The sequence below is a fragment of the Hippoglossus hippoglossus genome, chromosome 21 (assembly GCF_009819705.1).
Source record: "Hippoglossus hippoglossus isolate fHipHip1 chromosome 21, fHipHip1.pri, whole genome shotgun sequence".
NCBI lineage: Eukaryota > Metazoa > Chordata > Actinopteri > Pleuronectiformes > Pleuronectidae > Hippoglossus > Hippoglossus hippoglossus.
The window spans coordinates 14241320-14266955 of NC_047171.1; the positions used below are offsets into that span (position 1 = coordinate 14241320).

Below are 25636 nucleotides of genomic sequence, written 5' to 3' on the forward strand. Positions count from 1 at the left end.
CAGTTTAGATTCTGGCATGTGCGCAAAATTACGCACCTGTGACGGTCCACTCCAGATATGAACTTTTTCGCCGTAACTTATTCACATAATTCACGGCACATATATATATATTTTTTTCTCCCCCCAGGTTTGTGTCACGAGAGGCAGATGCTCCTGCGGAGTGAGAGCACGGAGCGCGTCATTGCAGGAATGTTATCGAGGGGAATGACAAGCCGACAAAGAGGCGCGCACGGTGTCGAGAGATGCTGCGGCTACAGAGTTTATACAGGCTGCAGCAGCAGGTCTGTCTGTTTTTCTCCATGGCGTGGATCATCCTCACCTTGTCAGGTACTTGAGACAAAAGAATGGTGCCTCACTCAGACAGCTTTATTTTTAAGTTCACAGAAAGAAAAAAAAATCCACATTAAACGGGACATTTACGCGCAGCAGGAATTAAGGGCGCTGTTGGAAATTACGCACAATTTCAGTGGAATTGGTCGTCACTCAACTTACACCCCATGTTATTGGGCCTATTATTTATCCAACGTTTATTATTATTCATAATAATAATAATAACTCCATGTTGGGTAAACTCTCCCTAAATAGGCTGAACTGTTAAATAAAAAAGAACAACAGTGCATGAATTGAATTTGACATCCATTTGTATCGACCTACAGCCTAATTCCTCATTTATGATATTGTTCCATGCAGCCTCCTCTCTTATTTCTTTCTTTCTTTTTTTTCCATACACATGCACTGTATATAATTATGTACAACGGGGAAGGTGCGAGAACAAACCACTTAAACCTACAATTTACTCAACAAGTCCTGCAGATAGCTGTAATTGCTTAGTTGAATATTCGACAACCTAATTCCAGTTGTCGATTCGCTGCCCTTGGGAAGGTCCTTTGAAGTGAAAGTGAAAAGGGGGGATTTCAGGAAAGTAATTAATTTCCACCGCGCGCGATTAGAAACACTTCAGACCTCCTCAGCATTTTAGTATTTACGCCAAAATGCCACAATATCTAGAAAATTAAAGAAGACGTTCCTTTACTTTTTCTTGTCTCTCTCTTTCACACACACAAACACACACACTCTCCACTTTTTTTCTTTCTTCCCAATGGCAGTGCCACCCATGGGGAAGGGAAGGGACAGAAGTGACAGCAGCCGATTCAAGCCTGTGAGATTGTCAATTAAACAAATGGAACAGAGAGGAAGTGGTGATTAGGCGTGTAATGACAAGTGTTTTTTTAATAATAAGAGGGGGGGAAAAGAAAGAGGGGGCAACTGCTTTTTAAGAGTTAGATGACTCAGATTCCATCCATGCACCCTGACTGTGCTGCAGCCACCTTCATAAGATGTGTGTGTTAAAGAGGCTCATTCCCTCCTTCATCCATGTGAAGAAGAGCAATTGAATTTTTTTTTTTTAGAAAAAGGCCTAATTCCATTTTGACACGTTCCTCATTAGAATAAACAATAATCCACCAAATTAGACCAATGAGCTCAGGCGTCAGGCGAGGTCACCACTCCGAGTTCAAACGCCCTTAATAAAGATATATAATAATAATAATGAAGAGGTGCCTTTTCTTTTCGAACTCGGGGTGGGATTTGAGGGAGAGAAAGAAAAAAAAAATCGCTCAACACTGGGATGCGCGTCCTGCTGCTGTTGCGCATGCGCCACCGGCACTTTCACTACCTGCCACACAAATCCTCGTATTTCACATGGGGCGAGCGGGAGTTGTCATCCACTTGCGTAAACGCTGCTGCTGTTGACAGTCTCAGGCGACAGGACCGTGTGTTTTCTCCCTCCCTCCACCCCGCTTTGCTAAAGGCGCACAGGCTTTCGCTGATGGATGCCACCATGGAGCAGAAAACATAAGCTGAGCGCACGCAAGGACGCAGCCACTTGTACTTTTCAGCAGATTGTACAACGGAGGGATGAGGAACTGAACTCTTTCAGTAAGTATAGGCGAAACGCGAGCTGTGGTTGTTGTGGATTGTGGAGTGAATTTGAATGAGCGTCCAGAACTTTTGTTTGGGATTTGCTGTGCGTAAAGTTGTTTAGTCTTTGGGTTTCTTTTATTTTAAACTGCGTTTTTGTCTTTTTTTTTTTTTTTCTAGAATCGCTTTTGTGCCAACATGTCTAAACCAATGGATCACGTCAAACGCCCGATGAACGCTTTCATGGTCTGGTCCAGAGCCCAGCGCAGGAAGATGGCCCAGGAGAACCCCAAAATGCACAACTCCGAGATCAGCAAACGACTGGGAGCGGAGTGGAAACTTCTCACCGAGTCCGAGAAGAGGCCGTTCATCGACGAAGCCAAGCGGCTGCGAGCGATGCACATGAAGGAGCATCCAGACTACAAATACAGACCGAGACGGAAGCCCAAGACTCTGATGAAGAAAGATAAGTTTTCCTTCCCCATGCCCTACAACCTCGGGGAGCACGACGCGCTCAAAGTGAGCGGGCTTTCCATGGGAGCGCTTTCCGACTCCGTCATGGGGCACGCGGACAAGGCGGCGGCGGCTGCTGCGGCCGCGGCGGCGAGGGTCTTCTTCAACCCGTCCATGTCCGCGAACCCTTACTCCTTTTTCGACCTGGGATCCAAGATGTCAGAGCTTTCCCAGCCTTCCTTTCAGTACGCGTCCCCGCTGGGCTACCCGCCGGGAGCCGCCGCGGCGTTCGCCGGGAGTGTAGGTGGCGGGACGCACGCCCACACTCACTCACACCCGTCCCCTGGAAACCCGGGCTACATGATCCCCTGTAACTGTTCGGCCTGGCCCTCAGCGGGACTCCAGCCGCCCTTAGCGTACATTCTGCTCCCCGGGATGGGGAAACCTCAACTTGAACCGTACCCGGCGTACGCTGCGGCGTTATGATAGGGCCAGTTTGGACTTCTATAAGAAATTCATTCAAACAAAAAAGTTATCCATGCAAGAGTTTTATTATGCATGCACAAACTTGTACATGTGATGAAGTGCTCGTCGTCTCAGATATCACATGTGTATGTACATTGATTAACGCCTTTATCTAAGGTAATGCTTATTTAGAGAACTCTCTAATCTATTATTACGCAGCCGTCCCCCTGTGTGCGCGCAGAGGAAGGACTGGAGGATGGCACACACACACACACACGGCACACGTTGGAGAGGAAGGGGCATCAGAACAATTTGTGAAAACTCATTTTGAAAGGTGGTCGATTTCTACCGTTTTTTTTTTGTTTTTGTTTTTGCAAGTTGCACCTGCTTGAGCCCGTTGGAACCGAGGGCTGCAGCCTGTAGCCTCCAATGACACTGTCAATCACGGGACCACCGCGTTTCCTCTCAGATGTCATGTTGTAGGGGTCTAATTCATGGATCAAGGAGGATTGTCACAACACCACCGCTCCATCCTCTCTCTTGAGTGACTGTAAATGTGTACAGATAAAAATGACTCTAGTTTATTTGCCGTTATAGGCTTAGTGTTTGAGACATAGGGCCAGGAAACCTAGAAATCCGGTGTATATTTTGAGTTTTTAAACCGTTTTATAGATGTCTGTAATATTTATTGTTTAGTGGAATCTATGGTGAACCCAGACCTTTTCTTTTTTCTTTTTTTTTCTAAAGAGGACAATACCAGTTCTGTAATATTTGCACATGAGACGGATGTAATTTATTTTGAAGGTGGTATTCAATTTCCAGTGCATTGCAAACTTTCGGGTTTAAAGAAAAGTACAAACATTTTAAAAATGCAAATGGGAGTTTAGCCTTCTCAATTTTATTTTTTTCTTGATCCCTCACTCTACAACTCCTGGTATCGTGTGCAGGAGGAGGAGAAGAAGACGAAGACGAAGAAGAAGAAGAAGAAGAAGAAGAAGAAGAAGAAAAACATTTTTATCTAACTCTTATGGAATTTCTATGTTTTTTTGTGTTTTCTTTAACCTCCGTTCTGTACTTCAAACCTATTGCTACTGTTCACTTGTTGAGCAAAAAAAGGACTACACAATAAAGCGTCTTCGGATTGATAAAAAAACAAAAAACGGAAGGGGATCGCAGGCTGTAGTTCTTGGTGAGATGAACAAGATTGTTATCTTTTCTCTTTCTCTGCTCCTCGGTCCAGGTGAAGTGTAAGGTATCCTCCAAAGGCCGCTTTTGTCCGCGCTGTGAATGGCATCACTTGTGGTGGTGGGTGGGTGGTGGTGGGGGGGAGGAAATCTAAATCAGCCCATTGTAATCAAGAGCCAAAAAAAAAAAGAAAACCCCTTATTTATCACAATTTTAATCGTGAATGGGGGAAGATAAAACTCTTGAGCTTTCGCTTCCCAGGAAAAAAAAGGAGAGGAAGAAAGAGGGAGTACGAGAGAGAGAGAGAGAGAGAGGGAGAGAGGGATGGAGAGAGGGATGCTTTTGCTGCAGAACACACGTCTTTGGGGCTTTAAAAAACAACCTGTGCGCTCCCAAGTCGGCACAAAAAAAAAGCGCATTTACTAGGCCTATAATTAAAAATGCTCACCTGTCCTGAGGGGGTGCACGCCCTCACGTGCACGACAGGTGCATGGTGTGTGTGTGTGTGTGTTGCTGCGTGCACGTTGACTTTCACCACCATTAGATCTCTCGCGTAATGCGCGTTATTTAAGCAAACGCTCCCCCCCCCCCCCCCCTTCTCCTCCCTCCTCCCTCCTAGATTACACTGAGAGATTAATTCATAAGGATCAGAGCGATTATGCAAAACTAATTTGGACAGTCCAGGGATAATTATCTCCGTCACGGTTAATTACACCCTTTCACCGCTATGTTCTCCATTGTGTCGCCCCGATCACTTCTCTCCACGGAACTTCCTTCTTATTGGGCCCCGAAAATAACGCGCAAGTGACCTTTAGTGCGATTTATTTACAGCCTCATGGAAGTAAAAAAAAAAAATTAAAATTAAAAAAACTGGTGGTATTTACACTTCATTTTCTAATATTCAAAAAAATGTTAAGGTTATTTTTCTTTCAGTAATTTTTGTTTTTACGTTAATTCAAATCGTTGGTGTATTTTTGTTTTGTTGAGCCAGAAAATGAAATGGATTTGTGTTAAATTAAAAAAACAAAAAAACAAAAAATCCAGGTTGTTGAAATGAATTCTAGGTGTCATGAAAGGGGGTGAATCCAGCCTGTGTCTGATTAAAACACAGAGCTCTGCATAAAAGAACTTGCATTATGAGTTCAGTGGCCATTTCTTTCTCTTTCTTTTGGCCCTTTTTTTTTATTATATTTTCTTTTTCCTTGAGGAGAAAGGAAAAAGAAGAGAAAGGAGGTGGGGTGGGTGGGTTGGTTGAGGGGGGGGGGAAGCTGAAAGAACTTTTTTTCAACTCTGGGAGCGTTTAGACGGTCGAGGAGTTTTTGTCTGGGAACAAAACGTGGGTTGGGAGGTTTTGTGAGAGTGTTGTTTGTTGAAGTGGAGCTCAGCAAAAGCGGCTGCTTTCCCTCATTGTGATGAAAGCAATCAGTGGTATTTGGAAAACTGTTAGCATTGTGCACTTCTTCTGTGTCCATTGTGGAGGATTTCTTTTCACAAGGTTTTTTTTTTTTTTCTCAGCCGATCCAGCTGGCCGGAGTGAATAGCACTGCAATGTGTACACGCTTTGTCCCTGCGAGCCCTTCAAGTAGCCCACAGTGAATAGAGTGAGTTGACACTGCATGACAGTGAAACAACATAATAAAAAATACATGAGCGCATGAATGGAAGCAGGCGCATAAATAAATAAAATGGGTGGCCAGAACTGGATAAACTGAATGACAAAACGGTGAAAGGGGAACAAAAAGATATTTAACACGCCAGATTAGCATTAGAATGCAATCTACAAGCCAGAACAATTGATGAATGGGTTTACCGGCCAAGAAAGAAATGGACTAAATGCCTTTTGAATAGATATAGCCTATGTTTTTTGTTTTTTTTCTTCCAAGATGGGAGCTGAGTGGGAAAGGTGGACATGCAACTATGGAGACGAGTGGGGAGGAAACTTTTTCTGATGAAATATTTCTCTCCTTTAATTCCTATATACTCAACACAACAGGGAGGGGGGGGGTGTAAAATCTGAATCGCAGGTTAAGACTGAAGGTTGAAATCATTTTGTAATTCTTGTATAAAAGTTTATTTAAACCAAAACCAAATAAAGACCCTGAACAGAAGTCATGTCTTTTGGTTGTCAGCCTTCACTTTGGCTTTTCTTGAATTCCTTCATCTCATTTCACAAATACGTTTTGCAGGTTTACTTTTTCACATGCACTTGCACATTGGTCCAGAATCAAAATATTCTCATAACAACACATTTACTCTCATGAGAATCAGTGTTATTAATGACTAGATGATGAGTGACTGTAAATGGTTGTATAGTGATGAGCATCAGGCCCTGGTGTAAAAAATAAATGTTGTGAAGGTGCTGAGCAACTCTTGGAAAACACAAAAAATGTGTTGTTTAAATTAAATAAAGATTTCAATCGAATTGTAAACACTTATAACTTATAAAAAAACCTATATAGCAGCACGCCTGTATCAATTACACTTTCTCTTGTCATCAGGATGATCAGGGATGGAAGAAATAGATTTAATGAGTGATTATGAGCGATAAAGTCTCCTCCTGCAAAACCAGCGTATTTATAATTTAACCTACATATTACATGTATGTGTCTTTAATTCCGAAAAAAAGGGAGTGAAGTTGTGAAATGATAATGAAAGTTTTAATAAAAGCTTTATTCATTTCGGGAAAATATCACAATATGCAAAAAAGCACAGAAAATGTTGCAGTATTTTAAACTCATAGATGTGATTAAAACAGAAAGCATACATCTTTTAACTGTACTACAGATGAAATACGAGTTAAGAACGAATTAAGTCTATTTTTTTTAAAGAAAATAAATCCATAGCAATATTTTCCTTTTTTTAAATGTGCATTTTATTTAGTTATATTGACAGTTCATATACAAAGGTTTCACATTTAAAGCCCAGGTTGCCTCATGTTTTCATAAGCTCCCCCCGTCTGATGCCCTGATATCATTATGTCTTAGTGTTAAACCCTTTATGTGCCTGTAAGACATTTGTAGAAGTGAGATTAGGCAAATTAACATACATATGTATCACCGGTTCAACTCATGTTGACCTTAGAGGGACGTACAATGGTTTCCTCATCCCTAATTCGCCCAGGGCTGCCCCACAAGCATGTGGATTATCACCTGGCTTCAATGGCTTGAGATGGATCATTTCAGTATTTTTTTCTCTCTCTCTGACATGAATTATACATCAATATCACCTCTTCTTTGAGGATATTTTCCGCAGTTTGTTTGCAGGAGTCTGTTTCTCGCTCGCCCCGGTTGTCATAGCACGTGTGTGCATGTGTCCAACGCTGCGAGATACAGAGCCAGCGCTGGCCCCTCAGTGAGGAACCTCAAAGAGTCTGATCACCGGCTTCTCCATCTCATTTTAGGCAAATCAAAGTGTGAAAAGTCTCTCCCCGAGCAATATCTGTATGATCAGGCTGGGTCAAGAATGTTTATGAAGGCTGTGTGCCATATTACCTGTAATCTCCAGAGTGGGAGCTGCTGTATTTCTTACTCCTCTATGCTCCCAGGAGGGGTGAAAAAAAAAAAAAGCCAAAATTATCTTGCATTGCACCTTTTCCGCAACACCTGAACGTGGCAAATCAAAGCTTGGAAAAAAAACCCGTACATGTCACTGTGCCCAAGGTCACCAAAAGAAATGAGAAATCTCTGTGTACTGTACAAGTCCATCCCCATAAACATGCCACACAGCCTCTGAAGTCTGACTCTGCTGTTAAGAAGTGCAAGTTTGTTTAATAGTACATAATGCAATAAGTGGATGGACCCCTGCTGGAGTTCAGAGAGGGAACGCTTGAATTAGGTTGGGGGCAGCCGGGCGGTGGTGATGAGCCGAGGGGGGAGTTGAGGTAATCATGAGTTTTGCAGGTGAGACGAGGGAACTGCACTCAGGGTGTCTGCCAGGATGTCTGGCATTAACACATCCATTGTTACAGCAACAATACAATTGTTTATTATTATGTGTTAATATACACGTTAAAGCACTTTTTATATTAGAGGAACAAACGTATTTTATTTCGACACCCTGGCTGAAGATGATGAAATCGTACTCTGTGTGTGGAAACACTTAGGGATGTCACCGTTGATGGGAGAATACAGGATTTTCCGTGTCAACCACATTGTGTTGTTTTTGAGTAGTTAAAATAATACATTCAGTTTAATACTTCATGAATTAAAACCCTTAAAATTGCAGAGAATGGATTTTTGACACAACGTACTACAAAAATCCATCACAAAAATAAAAAGTCAGTTTTATTTTTGCTTTGAGAGATTCAGGGTTTGTTCATAAAAAAAAAAGTCTTAACCCTAAATAATGACTTTTGGCAAATAAATTAAATATCTTTCTATAAACCCATAAAATATATAAAGCAGAAAATATGTCTATAATAAGAGTGTTTTATGTTTATTACCTTGTTTCTAAAAGTCCAGTTAAAGGGAAGGGTTACCGCTTCAGTCCTTCTCCACACACACAAGGTCAGAAGAAAAGAAAATATTTAAAGGGAAAAAAAGGGGAATTGATTTTTTGCGCTTTTTTTAGTGTTATTTTTCTTGCACATATGACATTGGGATTTATGGGTCTGCAAACAAAGAGGAAGTAAAGCCAATGTCAACAAAACACAGAAGTTACATTTTCTCATCAGACTCATCTAAGCGGGGGAAAAAAAAGGAAAACAAAAAGCCAATATCCATGACCTCCCAAATTTCAAGAATTTCTGTAGATTTTAACCTTCGCCTCTGAATTTTTTTTTAAAAGTCTTTCTGAACACCTAAGTGGAAACAGTGTTGAGAGTTGTTCTCAAGACCAACCTGAGGATGTCTGTTCCAAGTCAGTTTAAAGGCAGGAGGGAATTTGCAAAGAGAGAGGCGGTGGAACTCTAAAGCTCCCACTGCTGTCTAAAGGAACTCATTGCACTAATAACTCCACATTCATATCCAGTGTTATTCAATGGGATTATTATTTTACAAGCCACGTTCAGACGTTACAAAGGCTGGTTTGGAAAATATACAAAATGAGAACACTATGTACAAACATAAATACGGAAACTTTTGAGTCAATATGTTGTGCAGTGACACAATCAAATGTTTGGCAATGTTTTAGATCTGCTTAAAAAAAAATATCCTTTAGCTGTTAGCTGCAAATCATTAAGTTAATAACCCGAAACATGAGGCACCGGATTATTCTATGAATCCATCAATAAATTAGAATAATGCCAGTGAGCAGCCTTAAAATATGTTCTTTAAACTGACATGACATTTTTTGTTCCATTTCCAAATGACCGCTGGCAGAGATTGCTGGCTCTCGTATTAATTCTCAGGTTTTCAAGGAGAAAAAATATATATATATATATATATCTATCATAAGTAGAAATAATGAAGTTGAAGAGCTGATGCCCCGGGGAGAAGTCACAAAGAATTATATCTTTCTATAACACAGGACACAGGCAAAAAGATAAGTACCTGTCAGTTGGCATACTCTCTGCTACATGTGCCTATCAATAAAAGAGATTATTTTCCCCAGTTATTACAACAAAGATCTGGGGGGCTCGGAGATTGCACCTTTAATGAGAAGGAATGATTTCCTCATGCACACTCACAACCCCACTTGAAATGAGTGAGCTATAATGCCATCAATTCCCCCCCCCCCCCCCCCCCCTCTCCCCTCCATTTTACAAGAACTTATTAAAATGAAATATTGCCAACATTAACTCACAGGGATTATTTATTACATTTTAACAGGATTATGGCGTGCAAAGCTTGATTTGGGATTCACACCCCGCATTGTGATATCGGGGGTTTTAGCAGTCAAATTTCTGCAGACTTGTTGTAATTAACAGTGGCAAAATAGATCATTGCCAAATGATATGTCGCTCCATAACTAATCTTTGTGTACCGAAATGCTGGAGTGCTGGAGAATGCGTTCGGTGGATGGAAACTGGGATTTGGTGGACTGCTTGTCGCTCTGCTCGCCGCACTTTCCTGCTAAAGGGACGCCGGTCCAAACGGCACAGGGGTGATTTCCTCATGGCTGTTATTGAGTTTTAAAGTGTAAGGTGCTTGTTCTAGTAGAGCTGACACTGATCTCATGTCTGTCAGATTATTTTTTTCTTCCCCACACACTTTTTTCTAGCCACGGTGTAATGCACTGGAACAACCATATAGATGCCTTAATAATAACAACACATAAAGAACCACGAATGCATGTAGCTGGATGACAGCAAAGCAATAATTCGTATGACCGCCTTATCATATTCAGCAGCAAATCCAACACTTGCACAACACGTCTTTAATCTGAAAACATGGCCGCCTCGTGAATCGTGCCATTAGTTATACTGATGAAGGAGCATGACTTCATACCTTAATTGGGAGGCAATGTGAAGGTCTTCAGAACAAATCTATTATGAATGGTCCCACGAGATATCACATGCAGGGGTCCTTCAGACATGCCATACTCTTTAGCCACACCATCGCACTTTGCCTATAGTCATATTGTGTCGAGGGAAATTTTCCATCTTCTTTGTTACCACAAATGTGGGCTACACTGAAGGTAATGGCTTTTGAACAGAGCATTTATTCTCGCTTTGTTTGCCTCTGTGCAGGAAGAAAGGGGATCTATGAAAAGATGTGAGACGGGGAAAGCAATCAAAAGTCTGGCCTTCACTCTCACTGTGCTGCAAACAAAAATGTTACAAGGCTAGGAGCCGCTGAAGTACCTGCAGACACAGAGACATCTCTGTCCCTTTACTCTCTCTCTCTCTCTCTCTCTCTCTCTCTCTCTCTCTCTCTCTCTCTGTGTGTGCTCCCTCTGAGCCACTGAGAGCTTCTCATCTCTAAATGTTTTCCTTAATTATTCCACATGTAAGAGACATGGTTTTTATTCAGGCTGTCTTAGTTACCACTAGCAATTAAAAGTGCGGCGCAAACGAAGAATAGAAGCACATCACATTGTCGTCTGCTGCTGCTGCTGCTTCTTCTGCTGCTGCTGCTGCTGCTGGTGCTACTGCTGCTGCTGCTGCTGCTGCTGGTGCTACTGCTGCTGCTACTGCTGCTGCCACGTATGACACATCCATGGCAGCAAAGTCTGGAACTTTCAATATGTAAATTCAAGCTCACTGGAGTTGTTTGTCTGAGAACTAAAATGGGTCAAGTGGAACAGTGCCCTTTGACAGTCCTTTTCAAAATGGAATGAAACCTGGGAATGGCACCATGTTTTTTTCTCCCCCCCCCCCCCCCCTCAAAGAGATGGAACCCATACAAACTCTTCCAGGAGACACAAATGAACTTGAATCTCTAAAAGAAACCCCCTGCACTTTGATATTAGTTCAGACAGGTGTAAAAATATACATCGCTAACACAGAGCAATAATAAGAGATTTATGTATGTGGGGCGCAAAAAAAAAAGAAACGCCAAGCGATGCCTGCTGCTGTCAGGCTCACTTTCCTGTTGCGTCATTCACCGTGCCCGTGCACGACGGAGCCAAATATGGCAGCATCCTCTGTTTTTCTCGTACCACGTGGCTCGTGAGCTCTTGTCAGGCAAAGAGACGTCTGAGCGCCATGAATTGTCGGATGTTTGTATATGTATGTGAGAAATGAGTAAACAAGTTGAAATATTCCCCCCTTAATTTGACGCACAATGCATCTTGACAGCTAATTCAATTCATGCAGATTCAAGCGCCGGTGTCACATGTCAGGTCCTTTCTGCTCAGATAAGTACGTTAGCTCAGCGGCAGCCGGGCTAATAACGCAACATCGCCACTCGACGCGGGGGGATCAGGCGTCTTCTATTTGTCCTGTAATATTATCACTGGGTTTTGACCCTATCTAACCTTTTACCTGTACAGTCAATACACTCAGAGGTGATAAAAGACCACGGGAGAATGAAGTGTGTGTGTGTAATGTTGCAGCCAGCAGCGATAACAGAGGTAACATGAACACTTGGAAGCAACACTGAGACGGGGCTTTTTGTGCCTCCTAAATTGCTGGACAGCTCCGGGGCTGACATTTAAAACACAACATCACCAAACAAAAACACATTAAAAGAGAAAAGCTGAGCAGGGGGCTTTGAGCGAAACCTGAAATTCAACTTTTGGCGACGGCGACTGACCCAAATTTCCTGCCCCTTCTTTTCCTTAACATGCTTCTGCAAGCCCGGGCCCTGGGGTGACGTATCCCTTACACAGGGATTGCCAGTGCATTTACATAGCATGGTTAATGAGAGATCAACACCAGCAAAGCGCCTTGAATATAAAGCTTTCTTGTAAAAATAATGAGCGAGCGATTGATCCATACTCAAACAAGCCGGTTTGCTGGGTTAATACCAAAGGCAGATTATAGCCAGTGCCAAAAGTGCCCTGGCGTGCGACGCCTTTTGCTTAGAGGGTCCCCAAACTTGTCATCACATTAGTACATGGTCAAGGAGTACATCCTACCACTCTCATAATCTGCTTTCCTGCACAATTAGCCTCCTATAATAAGGCAGCTGCCTGAGAGCCGCCAGGGAGAAAAGAGGAAAACCACTGGGTTTCACATAAGATGGATGGATCGCTCGCTGCCGCCGAATTATAGACTCGGAGGTGATTCTCTCTCCAACTCATCACCTTCTACTGGTCCTCATATTAGGTCCTGAATGTTATGACAACATGGAGACTTGCTCCTCTTTATTGTGCCAAGCATCTATTGCACTTTGATGAAGCCAGACAAAGGAGGGAAAGGGAGGAGGGCGAGGGAGAGAGAGAGGCAGAGAATATAAGAGAAAGAGAGAGAGAGAGTGAGGGCACCGTGGCCGGGGTGGATGTGTTTTAGCCCAGAAAATCTGGGAGAATCAGATGTTGGAGAGGGTAGAATGACGGGGATAGCAATTTTTCAGAATAAAATAATAGATAATTTCATTTTGACAAAGGCGAGGAAACTATGGGCAAGAGAACAAAATAGCAGGAAGGGATGGAGAAGGGAAGGGGTTTGAAAAGAATAAGAAGAATTCAGTGCTGCTTCTTGCAAGGCAAAAGAAAAAAAAAACATTGATGACACCCGGTTCCATTCTTCCGCTCTCCCCTTTCTCTGCTCCTCGCCTCGCAGCACGGCGGGCTAAGCTGGGAGCTGTAATGTCATTAAATTGCAAATGCTTTTTTTTTTCATTTCCGACACACACTGTTTACTTATCTGGCAAAAACATATGTTGGAAGGAATCCGTTAAATTCTGCCCATTGCCTTGGGTGAAAGTGCAATAGAAACGGGCCCACTGAGCTCCTTCTGTCGTCTCCTTTTAGCACTTTGCCTTATCTACAAGGCTGCTTAGCAGCAAACTGGCGAGTTCAATGAAAAATGAAGATACAGTGCAAGATTAGGGAAGAACAGTGAGGGGAGAAATGCTTGGAGAGAGGGTCATCCCATTGCAAATGATTTCACTCCTCTCCATCTGCATAAATGACTATTTTTAAGGCATCTCCAGCGTCTGTATATTTTTCTCACTCTGCCACACATTTAATTTCACGCCCCGTGTTCTGAATATGCTTAAATGCATATCTCTGATGCACCTTTAAGCCAGAGGAAAGAGGATGGGGGGGAGTGGGGAGGGTACGAAAGCAAAATTAAAGATAAAATGGTGTGATTTGCACTACAAGTCTATTACTTTATGGCATTTACATATAGTTTACCTCTGCAATTCCAAGATTTTTTTCCCCCTGCCACCTTCCTATCAGTATTTGGGCTTGTATAAATATGTATAAATCTTTGTTGAGAAGAAATAGAATTCCTAGCACTGCACTGGAAAGTTTGAAGGGTGCACTTTTCTTGCTTCAACTTCGTCTCGCGCTCCCATGAGACTGTCAGCATATCTGTTGGGGGTGTTCTCCCCCAGCTTGCCCCCAACAAAGGCGCAGGCTTCAAGCACTTTGTACCCCACGATGCCCAGATACTCCTCCCCTCGGTGGAACGACTGGGGAGCGGGATCCCCGGGTCAAGGCTTGGCCATGGCTTTTCGAGGAAGGGCCCGATTCAAGTGAGGAGCTGCATCCTTGTCAAACAAGTGGGTGAAAAGCTGTGTGAGAGCACAACACTGACTTTGAGTATGTGTTTGATGATCGTCATATTTACAGACCCTGGCCTCCCACACAGGTCTCTCACAGGTACATGATGAATGGTGCCTACATGTGTGCCGCCACTGTGCGATCAGGTGGATGTGTTGTGTTCTACAGTGGCGAGGAAGTTTGAGCTGCGAGTGGAGAGCCCGCCCCTAACAGCAGAGAAGAGGAAGGCTGTGGATTGGCCTGGGAATGAAAAGGAGAGAGAGAGGCTATTCAGAGCACGATTCCTTTCCCTCATTGTCTGCCCGCTTAGATTTGAATACGCTCACTCAAAGCAGACGAGGAAAATGCTTCAGCCCCTCGCATTGTTGGCTTTCTCTCTCTTCTTTTCTATTTGCAATTAAATGCATTTCAAATGGAACAACTGTACAGAAAGCATTTGTGATAAGGAGGAATTCCATTGCCTTTAACCTCCTTTGTAATGGCTTTGCAATTTTGGAGCACTCTCATTATGGGCATTGCACAATCAAAACATATCTGTGAATACAAAATGCCATACAACTTAAGTATTGCTTCATTGAAAATTAAATTGCATTTAAAAATCATTTTTAGTCGCCTGTGTGCCTCATTTCCTAAGCCAGTCTCGTGTGTTTCTGTTTTGTGGCTTTGTGTATACAAGCAAACATTGTGCCTTGACAGGACCCTTGTGTCCTGAGCAGCATCACACACACTGGTCCTGAGCATGGGATGAGATCAGTCAATTAGAATTAATGTCATCTGGTCATTTACGGCTAAACACCCTCCGTGCGTATTGTGTTTGCTTTGTGTGCAAAGCATCAACTGCAAAACCAATCTCATCCTCCAGACATGAATTTTTGAAGGATTTGAACGCTGTAAATAACTCCAAACCCTCTCTTACGAGGTTTACCCCTGGAGCACTTTGTAACTTATCAGGGCTGCCTTGTGCCTCCTCTAATGCTTGCATTATGCTCAAATGTAAATCGGTAAGCTGCCAGAGAGGTGGGCGGGAATCACTGAAGAAAGAATCACTGAAGGGTCTAGCCAATATTCTGATTGGGGCATAGCAATATAAACAGTATAGTTTTTTTGTTGTTGTTTGTTTGTTGTTTTTGGGAGCCAGCTGAACAAAAATGTATCACACTGGTCTGTTATATTCGCGAACAATTGTTCTTTTAGTGTCCTGAGATTTGAGCTCGAGCGATAAAAAGTCAGACTCCTGCCGTCGGAATATTAAAGTATTAAAAGTCTCCAGAGTTGTGGGTCGTCACTTTCAAAATGCCAACACTAGTATAACAGGAGAGTGCGATATATTCCGAGTAAATGACGCCCAGGGGTCTGTTTTGTATTTTCTAATTTCCATCTCTAATGGTACAAGAGACTGATTAGTAATTAGGACCGACCCATTTAATTGCATGTAATGAGCATTATAGGTTCGACATATACTTTGCACTTCATACCGATGGATAACGGATAGCATCTCCGTCAATTTGAACGCATGTTGACCTTTAGTGGCGATTAATCTACAACACAGCTCTTCATGCTGCATGTCCTTGAATTGGCTTTAAATAGCGTAATGAGTTTATCCTCGGAATCTCCCAAATAATTGACCTGAAGCGTGTTTTACAGCAGAACTAGGCCTATTAATCTTATTTTCCAGTGAATAATTTGATCAGTTTGCTGGAGAAGTGGGTTACACAAGCACAAACTGGTGCAGCGGGATACGTGGCCCCTAGATATTAATTTGGAGATGGATAGGAGTCTTAAAGAGGATTAAAACTCCATACAGGCTGCTCATTTCACAAGACCACATACCACCCAGTCCACGGCATATACTGTCAGTCACCGCTCGGCATGGTTGAGATTCGAAATGGTGACAGTTAAAGTACAAAGATGTCCAATCCGACACTATTTCATGGCATATTTGGTGGAGCATCCTGAAGGAAATGCAAACGGTTCAGGCCAGTCATCCCGCTGAACCACGGCCAACCAGGAACAGCAAGACTGCCCCCTGCTACTGTCTGCGGATACTGCAGCTCCCTCACACGGTGGCACTTTCTCTTAGACGTGTTCAATACTGTCAAACTGAACAAAAAGGAGAAACACAACTGCAACCATTGCTCATGTTTGCCTTTGTGCACACTGTTCACGTTTTTCATGGGCACGAAATGGATAAAACGTGATGATTTGAAACTTCCAGAGCTAGAAACATTATTACATGACATCTACATTTTAATCAGGAAAAACAGGAGAAAATATAAATAAGACACTGGAAACACATCTGTGGCTATTGTTGGAGATTTACACTGTGATGTTTGGGAATGTGAACAGAGAAAGTCTGTTACATAACAAGGTTATTCAGGCAAAAACGTTATTTTTAAATAGATATAATGCAAATAAACAAAAATAAATAAGCGAATACATTTGGCTAATAGAATAATACTCAGTGGTGAGAAGGCTGTGGATTTGGACATGTTCTTGACAACTGTAAGAAAGGACATCTTAAAATATTTCAAAAAATTTCTCAATGTTGGAATGATTACAATTATTGTGTATTTTGTAAATGAATTTGTTAAATATATGTCATGAAATCGTCACACACATATGATGTACAGGTGGTCATTTGACCTGTGCTACATTTTTAGACTATAGGATCTTTTAATTTGTATCTAAAACAATGATAATCATAAAACATTATTATAATTATGATTTAATTTGTATTTGACTGATCTACAACCAGGAATACATTACCTGTTCTCCATTTTTCTTTCAGTCTTGAAGAATATGTGCATACTTAAGAATTGGTATATGGGCTGATAGATGAATATGAAGAGAAAAGCCCCGAAGCCCTGGAGGATTTGTTAAGTGGCTCCTCACATTACATGCCATTGATAAAAACGTAAAATACAAAACAAGGAAAAACATTTAAAGTGGTCGGTTTTCACCAGTTTCTAGGACACAGAGCTGTGCTCTCTGCAGATGCAGCTGAAGTGGTCTGAATTGAAAATTTTAAAAGGCCTCCTATTATTTAGCCAACACATACTCCTATAAAACTTATGCAAAGTGGGAAAGGGGTTGAGTGCAATATTTGCAAAGTTGTCAAGGAAATTGATTCATTTCTCCAGGTACATGGTAACAAGTAGATTACGCCTCCATCTGCGTTGAAAGAGCATTTCTATCGGTCCCACTTCAAAGATGCATTAGGGACCATTATGCTCATCCTTAGGTTGAAGCTGAGAACAGAAACTCATTGTGAAAATAAATAATAGTGAAAGCTCTATAATGAGTAAGTGATATGCAAATCAAATTCACTCCTGCAATATATGAGTTTCCCATGGTCTCTTTCCATGATCGTCTTTGTAATGACAGTAGAAATATAAAATAAATGATATCGGCAGTAAGCTGGTTCTGAGTCAGATTTTCTGAAACAGGTCACAAGAAGCTTCCAGTTCGTTTTTTTTATTAACACCTCTAATATCTTATTATAAGACATATTTTTCGCTCACACAGACAGCGTCTTGCATACCATTAAACAGAATAGCTTATTTCTGCATGGCTCTCTGGCACCATCCTGTGTTTCTTTAGGAAAGATGGATTCTGTTCATCTGCACATGTTGTAGACGTCAGTTCTGGGTCGTTCAAATAACAGAAATCAAAAATATCAATGCCTTCATTGGCAATACACAGTGTAAAATCAAATGAAGTGTCTCAGTGGTGCAGATAATAACATACAGACAAAGTGGACACATTTCAGTCTAATAAATACATATAAAAAACAAATGAATAGACTGAATTGTCAGGTATTGCACATGATGATAGTCCACAGTTAGAATGGTATTGCACTTGGTTCAGTTCACTTGGCAGCGGTGTGAAAAGATGCTGAACTAGGTTGGATGAGTCACCTATGTTTGCTGCAAGCTCTGTGATATTGAGATTTTTCTTCTGTCATCATTTTCAGTACATTACGAAATCTAAAACTGCCACCATAATCCACAGTTAAGTAATCTACTTATCTACTAATTCTGTTTTGTTTGGAATAAGAAAACTTTGGAATAAAGACTATTTGCTGCAAATAAGTTAAAACTGAACTTATCGAGCACATCTCCAAAGACATGACTGTTAAAGGACAAAAGTCAGTGATATGTGTAACGCAATAAGACATGTACTCTGTTTGAAGGTGTGCTTTTTCATCTAAATCTGTCTTTAAGTGAGTTTGTTTTTTTCTCTTGGTGCTTTTTGATTTTTATCTCGTCTCGGATTTGTTTTAAGTTCCCGTACTGCCTCGAAATGGATTACGTTACTTTTCCAACGCAGAACATCGCATTTTCCTTCCGGATGACGAGCCATGACCGCGATGAGCAACAATGAAATTAGAAGGTTCGCTTTTATCTCTTGACACGCCCGCAGACTCATTTTATGAAATAAAATGTGAAATTGTTTTTACAGAGACATTCCAGTTGACTTCCAGGAATTCTGCTCACTAATCCTGTTGAGTGCAGTGAACCACACAGGACCCGTTGTGTAAAAGACTCGGTGGTCACACGTGAATTTTCTCACAGGGCCGTGTTTACGTCTGCTCCAGATACATACTTAGGTTTGTCTGGTACTTTACCTCTTTAAAGATACATTGGACTTGAATCTGTGAATTTTCTCCAAACGTAATCACCTCAGAAATAAGTATTTCTTGATATTGAACATGATGTTTAGTTTGGCCCTTATAGACAATATTAACCAAGCAGAAATGTGTTGTAGCATTTGATAGGTGATGTTTTGAACCATACAGAAAACATTCCTCTTCATTTACTCTGGATTTTGTCTCAGTAATCTAATGCTGTACTTGTAAAGCATTAAAAGGTAAAGTAAAGAGTAAAGAGTGCACCCCCCCCACCCCCTTTAATCTTAAAAACTTCATATAGTTAAACCGTCAGTGGTCACATGCCGAGCCTCTGGAATGTATCAGGAGTGCGGGTTGAACAGACCAGCCCAGGCATCATCATGATATAAAATGGGGTTTGAAGTTTTCTGCTTCTGAGAAAAAGTCTGCATCTGACTGTATCCTTTCTACAGGGAAGTGAGGAGGGAAAACAAAAGAGCAAGTGATCATCTGGGTTTTTACGTCACAAGTGCAAACCTCATGGATGCTCGAGTGTGAATGCGTGGGCAGTCCTTTATTTCTCTATATGGTGTGAGTGTCAAAAAATAAAACAGGGACACAGAAAGACAGGGACACAGAAAGAAATCAGCTGGTTTATTCATTTGCTTTTTATTGGCACCCAATGGTTTTTACAAAGACAATTACAAATGTTTTACTTTATATAATTATTCACAACAAAAAAAAACGTTGCATTTATATATTGGTAGTTTTAGTAGTTATCTAAGTTCGCCTGTGGATCGCGACGCTGACACATTCATATTTGCATATTTCATAGGCGTCAGTTTCTGGTACCAACCTTAACTATGAACAAAACAAAATAAAACAGGAGGAATAGTAGAATTTGAGTTATGCACATCTCATATGTAAAATCTTGTCCAATAGGCCGGATGAAGTCAATCCACCTCGACCATACACTACAAAATCTGTGCATTTGAACCCTATTACTTTCCATGTCCCACTTCTCCTTTATACACAATGCCTCCTCTGGGTTTATTCCAATTTAAAAACATTTTTATCAACAGAACTTCATGTATTATTGATAGGAAATGCACACAGATAGTCACACAACAGAGGCCATCTACGAAATCCGTGTGTGTCCTTCATGTCTAAATCCCTGAAAACCTCTATTACTGTCTGTGATGAAAGAGTCATTCTGCCACAATATGATCAGTTATGTAACATCACTATCAGTTAATCAGTTCTTCTGCCTTCGGGGAGTTACTAGAATTCTGACTCTTCAAACTCACTGCTTTTAAAGGGAAGTTTCATATTTTTAGTTTCTTTTTAGTTTGGATCAAGGAGTTTGGATCAAGAGTAGTGACAGAATTGAACAAAGTACCACTGTGTAGTTAAATACAGAGATACTTGTAATTCTAGTGGTATTTCAGTTTACTACTCCTTTACTCCACTTAAATGATAGATAGAGATAAACATTGTACTTTGCTGTATGTATTTGACAATTTGAATTACTATAGTTATATTTCAAAATGAGATTAACATTACAAAATATCATCACAGTATTAATTATGATGTAGTATTATAGGTTAAGAAGTTAATATTACTAGGGTATAGGGAACAGCTACACACCACACGGCATTAAATTAATTAAAATTGATGCAAATACTTTACTACTACTACTTTTAAGTACATGGAAACTCTTGTATGAAGAATTGTAACGTGTTGCAGAGTATTTCTACACTATGTCATATGTGTTTCATATATCAGACAAAGCAGCATCTTTTAATTAGTTTCTTAAAACTAATGTTTGAACACTTTGTATATGAGGTTATTTAATGTACATTTAGTTTTTTACACTGAAATATATCACGGTGTGTGAGAGATAAGTTGTTGATGTTTTAAACTAGGACGTCAAGTCCCACAAGTCCTACTTTGTCCTTTCCTCACCTGACACGCTCTGCAGCAGAGGGTGTCAGCTGAGGAGCGGATGAAACGTTTGGGTCAATGGAAGCTTGCGGAGCTTCTAATTTACGACGTGACACAATTTAGTCTTTTGCTACAAAGTAGCCATGCAACAAGCCAGTGGTCCCTCCAGGGCGCGCAGGCAGGCAGCCAGCTCTTTAGTCCAGCTCACAGCTCGGCTGTCAGGTGATCATCACAAGACTAATGACTTAATCCCCCCCAGCCCTACAAAAGCAAGAGCAAAAATTACAGGCTTTCTTAATGTGCATGTAACCAACTGGAACACAACATGATCTGGGTCTAAGTGCTGTTTTTCCACCGATGTACCACTGAGTCTAATTCGAAGACACACTCCGTAGCCGAGTGCGATTCTATGCTCATCTGGGGAAACGAATTCTCTGCAAAGTTGATCTACAAACCGATCCGTCACCGTCGACTGGAGGAAACAAGCAGGTGCAATATGAAGAACGTCCTGGGTCTTGGTTTTCTTTGTTTACTCCTCTGGCCTGAGCCGGCAGAGGCCCAGTTTCCACGAGTATGCTGCACGGTGGAGGGGATCCAGTCCAAGCAGTGCTGCCCTGCTCTGGGCTCTGATCCTGCCAACGTGTGCGGCTCTCTGTCGGGGAGAGGGGGCTGCTCTGCGGTCCGAGTCGACAGCAAACCCTGGGGAGGACCGTACCGACTGAGAAATGTGGACGACAGAGAGAGGTGGCCCACCAAATTCTTCAACCAGACCTGCAGATGTACCGGTGGGTTGCTCTTCAGTTTCATCCAGATTCTAAAACAGTGAGTAAAAGTAGATTGAACTAGATCATCTAAAACATGAAACTCCTTTCTGTTTTGCAGGTAACTTTGCAGGTCATGACTGTGGCCAGTGTAAGTTTGGCTGGACTGGTCCAAACTGTGACCAGAGGAAAGCTCCAGTGGTGCGCAAGAACCTCCATGACCTGACCCCCGAGGAGGTGGAGGAGTTCCTCAACGCCCTGGAACTGGCCAAGACCACCATCCAGCCAGACTATGTTATTGCCACCCAACACTGGCTGGGACTCCTGGGACCAAACGGAACCGAGCCACAGATTGCCAACATCTCCATCTACGACTTCTTTGTGTGGCAACACTACTACTCAGTGCGAGACACTCTTCTTGGTAAATGATCGCGCTCACATTTCTTGATTAAAAAACGTTTCGATTTTTTAAATAACAACATGATAATATCAGGAATATTAGCAATATAAATTAGGTAAAGATGCGAGTAGGGAAACTGATATTTTTTCTTACAATTTAAAACCATTTCATTGAAATGTTTTATTGAACAGTTGAATCTTTACATATTGTCCCATTTCTTCTTCTAAATGAAATATGGATTCTATTACTTTGTATTTATGAACGTTGTTGTGTGGTTAACAAACAACTGAAAAAAGAGAAAATTTGTTGTTGTCTCATCATTTATTTAAGAAAGAACTGTTTCTCTAATATTATCTTTTTAACACGAGGCTAAATAAGTCATTCGTTTCCTCTGAATCCCACAAAGACGAGCTCATCAAACACTTCATCTTCCTGCAGGTCCTGGTCGCCCATTCAAAGCCATTGACTTCTCCCACAAAGGTCCAGCGTTTATCACCTGGCACAGGTATCACCTTCTGAGCTTGGAGAGAGAGCTGCAGGTACGACAAATCTTCAGAGAAAAACAGGCTATTACACGGTTTTATTTGTTTTATTTTACTCAAATATGTTTGGGTTGACAAAGATTATTGAAACAGTTGGTTTGGAATGTAAAGTACATCTTTGATCTTTGTATAAAATGTATATTTAAGATTTATATAAAATCCCCCACTTTGGGTTTATCCCATTTTTATTGTGTTATTTATTTGCATTATAATATTTGACTTTGCACTTCAGTTTAAATCCTAAATTGGGCTTTTGTTAAACACTGTATTTTGTATTGTTTAATCAGTGTCTGATGTATAAGAGGTATGATGCTGGTAGTTACATAAAAAGCATGTAAAAATACGTTAAAGCTCTAAAAAAATGACTTTACTGTGCAGCATATCTATTATTATTAATGTGTCAAAGACACAAATACATCACAGAGACTCCCTCACTTAACTTATTAAGTGAATTACTGCCTTAAGCAACAGATGCCTGCCTAAAGAAATTCTATTTCCTTTTCAAGAAAAAAGAAATGAGGATGAAACGTTTTTTAAATGCTTACTATTTGATGATTATTTATCTATATCTAAAAATCTTTGAAAAAGAGAGAATGATAGATGACAGACCGCATACACAGGAAATAGAAAAAACAGGAGAGTTCGCACAAGGATCATCTGATAATGTAAATGATCATGTGTCTGTTCCTTGCAGGGGCTGACGGGCAATGAGAACTTTGCGATCCCTTACTGGAACTTTGCCACAGGGCAGAATGACTGTGACGTGTGCACCGACTCGCTGCTCGGCGGCCGACACCCAGACAACCCCTCTCTCATCAGCAACCAGTCCAGATTCTCTAAATGGGGGGTGGTGTGCGACAGGTCAGCACAAAATACCACAGTCACAAAAGAAAGAACACCAGAACTGTTGATAAGATTATAGTGAAATAAATGTTAATAAGTATGTTTTTATATCGTCAAGCATTTTAATGTTTCAATTGTTTTCCCGTTGAAGTCTGGATGACTACAATCGCCTGGTGACTCTGTGTAACGGCACCAGCGAGGGCTTCATTCAGAGAGGCATCATGGAGCAAAGCAACATGTCTCTGCCCACGATGAATGACGTCAGAAGCTGCCTTGGAATCAGAGACTTCGACAGCCCTCCGTATTTCACCAACTCCTCCTTTAGTTTCAGGTATAATTCCGCTGTTGGGCATCAATGATCGTTTTAAAATTCATACCTGCTACTTCGCCCTGACGACACACTGCGCCTTGCAACCCACAGAAATGCACTTGAAGGGTACGAAAAACCCGACGGAGAACTGGACGACTCGGTCAACAACCTTCACAACCTCGTCCACTCCCTGCTCAATGGAACCAGCTCTCTGTCCCACTCCGCAGCCAACGACCCCATCTTTCTGGTCAGACTCTGCCTTAAAGGTTCAGTGTGTAGAATTTAGTGATGAAGTTACATGTTGCAGCTGAAAACCCCTCCCCTTCCGTCCAGTCTGGGCTACTGTAAAAAACATGGCGGCCTCTGTAGAGAGGACCCGCTCCTGATGTAAATATAGAGTATTTAAATATAAAGAGCTCATTCTAGGGTAAATAAAGCAAAATTCATACAATTTAAATGATCACAAACGAGTGAAAATATCACTAGGAATATTTTATATTCAATTTTTGCCAATAGATCCCTTTCACCTAAATCTTACACACTGGACATTTAATGGTTTTATGGTGACATGCCACAGTGGAGTTGTTGTTACTATTAAAAATAACCCTGTGATGTTTGTTTGACCTCGCAGGTGCTCCACACTTTCACCGATGCCATTTTCGACGAGTGGATGCGAAGTATTGCGCCAACTAACTCCACCTACCCGGACGAGATGGCGCCCATCGGTCACAACCGAGACTACAACATGGTTCCCTTCTTCCCTCCGATCACCAACGAGGAGATCTACGTCACATCTGAACAGCTGGGATATTCCTACGCCATCGCCCTTGGTGAGCAAGAGTTAAAAGGACGGGTTTGAAGGAACAGCTTGACATTTTGGGGAATTCTGAACATTTTTATATTATTGTTGAGAGTTAGATGAGAAAATTGATACCACTCTCATGCTACAGCTTGTCAGTTATCTTAGCTTAGCATAAAGACAGGAAAGAGGAGGTATCAGCTAATCTGGCTCTGTCCACTATTTAACTTCCTTCTGACCTCAGATTAAAGCATCTCTCTTTCTATTCAAGTTTTTGGGCCATTATGAAGAGAAACAACATTTTTGACACAATGTTACTAGAATTAAGTCATAATTTAATGAGGATAAAGTCATAACATTACAATAATTAAGTCGTAATTTAAGCAGAAAAGAGTCAAAATGCTTTGAGATAATTAAAAACTCTGAAACTCCTCTATCACGAGCGGCAGCCTAAAATTACTACGTGACTTCATTCTCATAATATTAAGACTTTATTCTTCTTATATTACGACTACATTTTTGTAATATTATGACCTAACTCTCAAATCCCCCCCCCCCCCCTAATATTCAGACGTATTGCTGCCAGCCTGTAGTTGTCCAACAGAGTAGAGCACTGATAAATACTGTAATCATCCTGGTTTTCCTTAAGAGCAAACACATGCTTATGTCACTACCCCTCTGTTGTTGTGCAGTTCAGTCTTTAAATGGACTAATTGGATATTTTTGTTGCAAACCACAGAATTCTGCTTCAATTTAGTTTTTAAATCATAGATACTGGTTCATAGACATTAAATCAATCCCATCTCTCTCTGTTATGTGGCGCTACACTTTTAAACATCCAGCTTTAATAACGCAAATGATATTTAGATGTTTTATTTCCTGCAGTAAAAAAACGAGGTTTCCATGTTAATCTCCACGTGCTTCATGTTCACAGACGCAGACAGCGGAGCGACTGCGTTCGTGCTGGGCTCCACTCTTGGGGGAGTCTTCATCGGTCTCCTGGCGCTTCTCCTTATCTTCGTGCTCTACCTGCGTCAGCGGAGAAACAGAGGCTTTGAACCTTTAATAAAAGCAGACTTCACGAATAGGAAGTACACAGACGAAGCCTAGATTTCACCTGCTGCCGGAGAGATGGAGCAGCCACTCTACAATGTTCTGCTCAACCCCAGCACTGAAGCAAGACATAAATATTAATCATTTTTAAATGAGTGCTTCTTGTACTTTGTAGATATTAAGGCTAATTTCAAACAATAATAATGTGAATTGTACGATCCACTGAAAAATTAGTATTGACTTACTGCACATTTCAAATGAAACCAATCAAAAATAAACATGTACCTGAACTGGTA

At 41.3% G+C, this 25636-nt stretch overlaps 2 protein-coding genes across 2 annotated transcripts; both read left to right on the forward strand.

Annotated features, from left to right (window-relative positions):
- Positions 1 to 1669: 1669 nt before the first annotated feature.
- Positions 1670 to 5039, forward strand: sox21b (SRY-box transcription factor 21b). The gene is made up of 2 exons (XM_034574603.1): positions 1670 to 1938; positions 2101 to 5039. Exon 2 carries the CDS (start codon positions 2119 to 2121, stop codon positions 2857 to 2859), a length of 741 nt encoding a protein of 246 aa, XP_034430494.1. The 5' UTR covers positions 1670 to 1938; positions 2101 to 2118; the 3' UTR covers positions 2860 to 5039.
- Positions 5040 to 20631: 15592 nt separating this feature from the next.
- Positions 20632 to 25636, forward strand: dct (dopachrome tautomerase). Its single transcript, XM_034574609.1, has 8 exons — positions 20632 to 21417; positions 21515 to 21814; positions 22232 to 22332; positions 23030 to 23196; positions 23330 to 23509; positions 23600 to 23735; positions 24120 to 24318; positions 25222 to 25636. The coding sequence occupies exons 1-8, from the start codon at positions 21042 to 21044 to the stop codon at positions 25395 to 25397; spliced, it is 1635 nt and encodes a 544-aa protein (XP_034430500.1). The 5' UTR covers positions 20632 to 21041; the 3' UTR covers positions 25398 to 25636.